General features: G+C 60.1%; 1 protein-coding gene across 1 annotated transcript; it reads left to right on the forward strand.

Moving 5' to 3' along the window:
* The first annotated feature begins 278 nt into the window (after positions 1-278).
* On the forward strand, positions 279-2780 carry NKX2-3 (NK2 homeobox 3). The gene is made up of 2 exons (XM_049764303.1): positions 279-645; positions 2026-2780. The coding sequence occupies exons 1-2, from the start codon at positions 279-281 to the stop codon at positions 2778-2780; spliced, it is 1122 nt and encodes a 373-aa protein (XP_049620260.1).
* Positions 2781-3432: the final 652 nt, after the last annotated feature.

Consider the following 3432-nt stretch of genomic DNA (forward strand, 5'->3'; position numbering starts at 1 on the left):
GAGAGGCTGCGGCCAGGACCCCGCCCCTGGCGTGACGCACGACCCCCGGACACTGGCTTCGCAGTCCAGGCCCCAGTCCCTGCAGTGGCTGTAACAAAACCCAGACCCCCAAGTCCAGGCCAATGGAGGCGATTTAGACTGGAGCGGGACCGCGTCTGTCAAAAAGCCCTACTCAGCGGCGGCGGCAGAGTCCAGAAGGAGCGCTGGGGCCGGCGCGCGGCCTCCCCGCCCCCGCCGGGATTTATTGAGTATTTGGACTGGACAATTAAGTGGCCCTGATGATGTTACCAAGCCCGGTCACCTCCACCCCTTTCTCAGTCAAAGACATTTTGAATCTGGAGCAGCAGCAGCAGCAGCAACAGCACTTCCACGGCACGCACTTGCAAGCGGACTTGGAGCAACACTTCCACTCGGCCCCCTGCATGCTGGCTGCCGCCGAGGGGACGCAGTTTTCTGACGGCGGGGAGGAGGATGAGGAAGAAGAGGGCGAGAAGTTGTCCTATTTGAACTCACTAGCCGCAGCTGAGGGCCACGGCGATTCGGGGCTCTGTTCCCAAACCTATGTCCACGCGGTTCTTCGAGACTCGTGCGGTGGGCCCAAGGAACACGAAGAGGGGCCAGAAGTCGTGAGGGACCGGAGCCAAAGTGAGTAACGGGGAGGGCGGGAGGAAAAGCACTCGCACATCTGGAGCGATGGCGGGGCGCCCTCAAACCTTCGCAGTTGTGACCTGTGCTTGTGCCCTGGTCACCCACTGTCACAAAAACTGCAGGTGCCTTCGAGAGAGCCCAGGGTGAAGGGAGAAGGACGAGGTAGCCGGGACAACTGCTCCTCCACCCCGAGGGCTGAGGGAAGAAAGGGACTCACACAAAAGGAAAGTCCTTTTCCCAGCCTGGATGCTGATCAGGGACAAGGGCTCAGCGTCTGGGTTCTTGACAACTCTCAGTAATCTTGCTCTTGCCAAGAGCTGTAGGGACTGGAGGCTGAACCCCTTTGCACTTGCCCTCCAGCATGACTTCTCCAGCCAGCGCTCCCCTCTAGCTGCAGGAAGGTCCCAGAAGGCAGGCTGTCCCAGTATCCGCAGGGCGCTGGAAGTTCGGTGGAAATCAACGGGATACTGTCTTCCCTTCTGTCCGGAGTCCGATCCATTAGCCCCTGGCACCCCTAAAAGGGAAGAAGGGAATCAGGGAACCGGGCCCTGACTCTTGGGGGCTGGCCTTGTTTGATCTCAATGTTTAGTTTTCGTATCCCAGGCTGCGGCACTGCAGGCGGCCAGGAAAATTCTTGGAAATTAGTCTGAAGTCCCGCAAGAAACGGGAACAGAAGTAGTGAGGAGCTCCCATAACTAATAAAGCCCCCACCACAGGCAGTGTTTATTTAGGAGAGGAACGAGTCAAAAATTATTTTATTTTTCCTGAAAAGAATAGCCGGGCTGAAGCTAAGGCCAAATCCTAGCAGCAGACTTGGGCCCAAGTTCCACACCAAACAGTCCATCCAGAAAGTGCAATCTGTCTCAGGAAACGAAGACATCATCACGCAGACATTTAGCTGTGGGCATGAGACCTTTTAAAAGCGAAAAACCAAAAAAGCCCTAAGCAATGAAGAAACGTTAAACACGATCGTTTCGGAATAGAAACGATTTTTGCTAAGCTCATGCCTAACAAACACAGGCCCCCAAATACCGACGCATCCCACGGCATCAGCAATCGATGGCAGAGAAGGCGAATTGAGTTGGCAAAAACCTTAGCTGCTATATAATTGCCAACTTTCATCCTAAAACTAATCATTAGCACGAGGGACCGTTCCTAAAACAGGGTAAATAAACCCTTCTCTTTCCAAGAGAAGTCCTAAAAGAAGGCGCACAAACTCCCTCCCGGGGGAGCTTTTTTCTGCCAGCCCAGGACACCAAGTACCACCAGCTTATCCCCCAAATTCAGGCATTTAGGGCTGCGCTCTCAGGCTGGGCCGCCGCAAAAGGCCACGGGAGTTAGCTAAAAGACTGTTTGTCGTTTTTGCTTCTTCTGCAGAAAACTGCCAGCTCAAGAAACCGCTGGAGGCGGCCGGAGACTGCAAGGCGGCCGAGGAGAGCGAGCGGCCGAAGCCCCGCAGCCGCCGAAAGCCCCGGGTGCTCTTCTCGCAAGCGCAGGTCTTCGAGCTGGAGCGCAGGTTCAAGCAGCAGCGGTACCTGTCGGCGCCCGAGCGCGAGCACCTGGCTAGCAGCCTGAAGCTCACGTCGACGCAGGTCAAGATCTGGTTCCAGAACCGCAGGTACAAGTGCAAGCGACAGCGGCAGGACAAGTCTCTGGAGCTGGGCGCACACGCACCCCCGCCGCCGCCGCGCCGCGTGGCCGTGCCCGTGCTGGTGAGGGACGGGAAGCCGTGCGTCGCCCCGGGAGCGCCAGCCTATGGCGCGCCCTACAGCGTGGGCACGGGCGCCTACTCCTACAACAGCTTCCCCGCCTACGGCTACGGCAACTCGGCCGCCGCGGCCGCTGCAGCCGCTGCCGCCGCCGCCGCCGCCGCGGCCTATAGCAGCGGCTACGGCTGCGCCTACCCGGCGGGCGGTGGCGGCGGTGGCGGTGGCGGCGGCGGCGGCGGGGCCTCCTCGGCGGCCACCGCGATGTCGCCCGCCTGCAGCGCGGCCGGGGGCGGGCCCTTCGTGAACATGAGCAACCTGGGCGGCTTCGGGGGCGGCGGCGGCGGCGCGCAGCCCCTGCACCAGGGGGCCGCGGCCGGGGCGGCGTGCGCTCAGGGCACCTTGCAGGGCATCCGGGCCTGGTAGGGACTTTGCGGGTCACGCGGTGGCCTCCCACCGCTGCCTGGCGCCGCGGGACTCTAGCTCGAGAGAAAGGCTGGATCCAAGGGCCAGGCCCCTCTCGTTAATAAAATAAAGAAAAGAAAGGAAAAAAAGAAAAGGAAAAGAAAAGAAAGAGGACACGGCTCACTCCCCAGAGTCCCCCGGAGCTCAGCTCTAGCGAGGCCTGGAAGATGCCAGGGGCCTAAGCGCCGAGACTTGTCGCAAACCGACGCGCCCGTCGGAGAGAGAGGCTGGCGGGGAAGACGACGGCGGCCCCAGACCCCAGCCCGGTTCAGGGGAGTGAGTGCGAGAGGCTGGAACTCTGCCTGCTGCGTGGTTCCTCCAGAGCGAGAAGGACGCCTCTCCCTTGGCCATTCTGCAGCCTGCGCCAAGCGTTGGCAGCGCACTCAAGGACAGAAAAAGAAAATAAAGCGAGGGGGTTTTCAGCATGAAGGAGAGTAAAATGGGAGTAGGAAATCGGGCTTGAGAAATCCCCAGGCCCTGGCCGGCTTGTCCGTTTTGCCGGCCGGAGCCGAGAGTGCGGTGGTTCCATAGCTCCGTAGCTCACAGACGCCGGCCGTCAGGGACAGAGAACTCTTAGTGGGGGGAAAATCAGCAACCCGGAGAGAACAAAAGT

Source organism: Suncus etruscus, chromosome 17 (genome assembly GCF_024139225.1).
Source record: "Suncus etruscus isolate mSunEtr1 chromosome 17, mSunEtr1.pri.cur, whole genome shotgun sequence".
Lineage (NCBI taxonomy): Eukaryota > Metazoa > Chordata > Mammalia > Eulipotyphla > Soricidae > Suncus > Suncus etruscus.

Bases quoted from the DNA above. Each gene is read 5' to 3' on its own strand.
- NKX2-3 (XM_049764303.1), top strand. From the start codon at position 279: ATGATGTTACCAAGCCCGGTCACCTCCACCCCTTTCTCAGTCAAAGAC. The intron at 646-2,025 runs GTGAGTAACGGG...CTTCTTCTGCAG, and splicing joins CGTGAGGGACCGGAGCCAAA to AAAACTGCCAGCTCAAGAAA.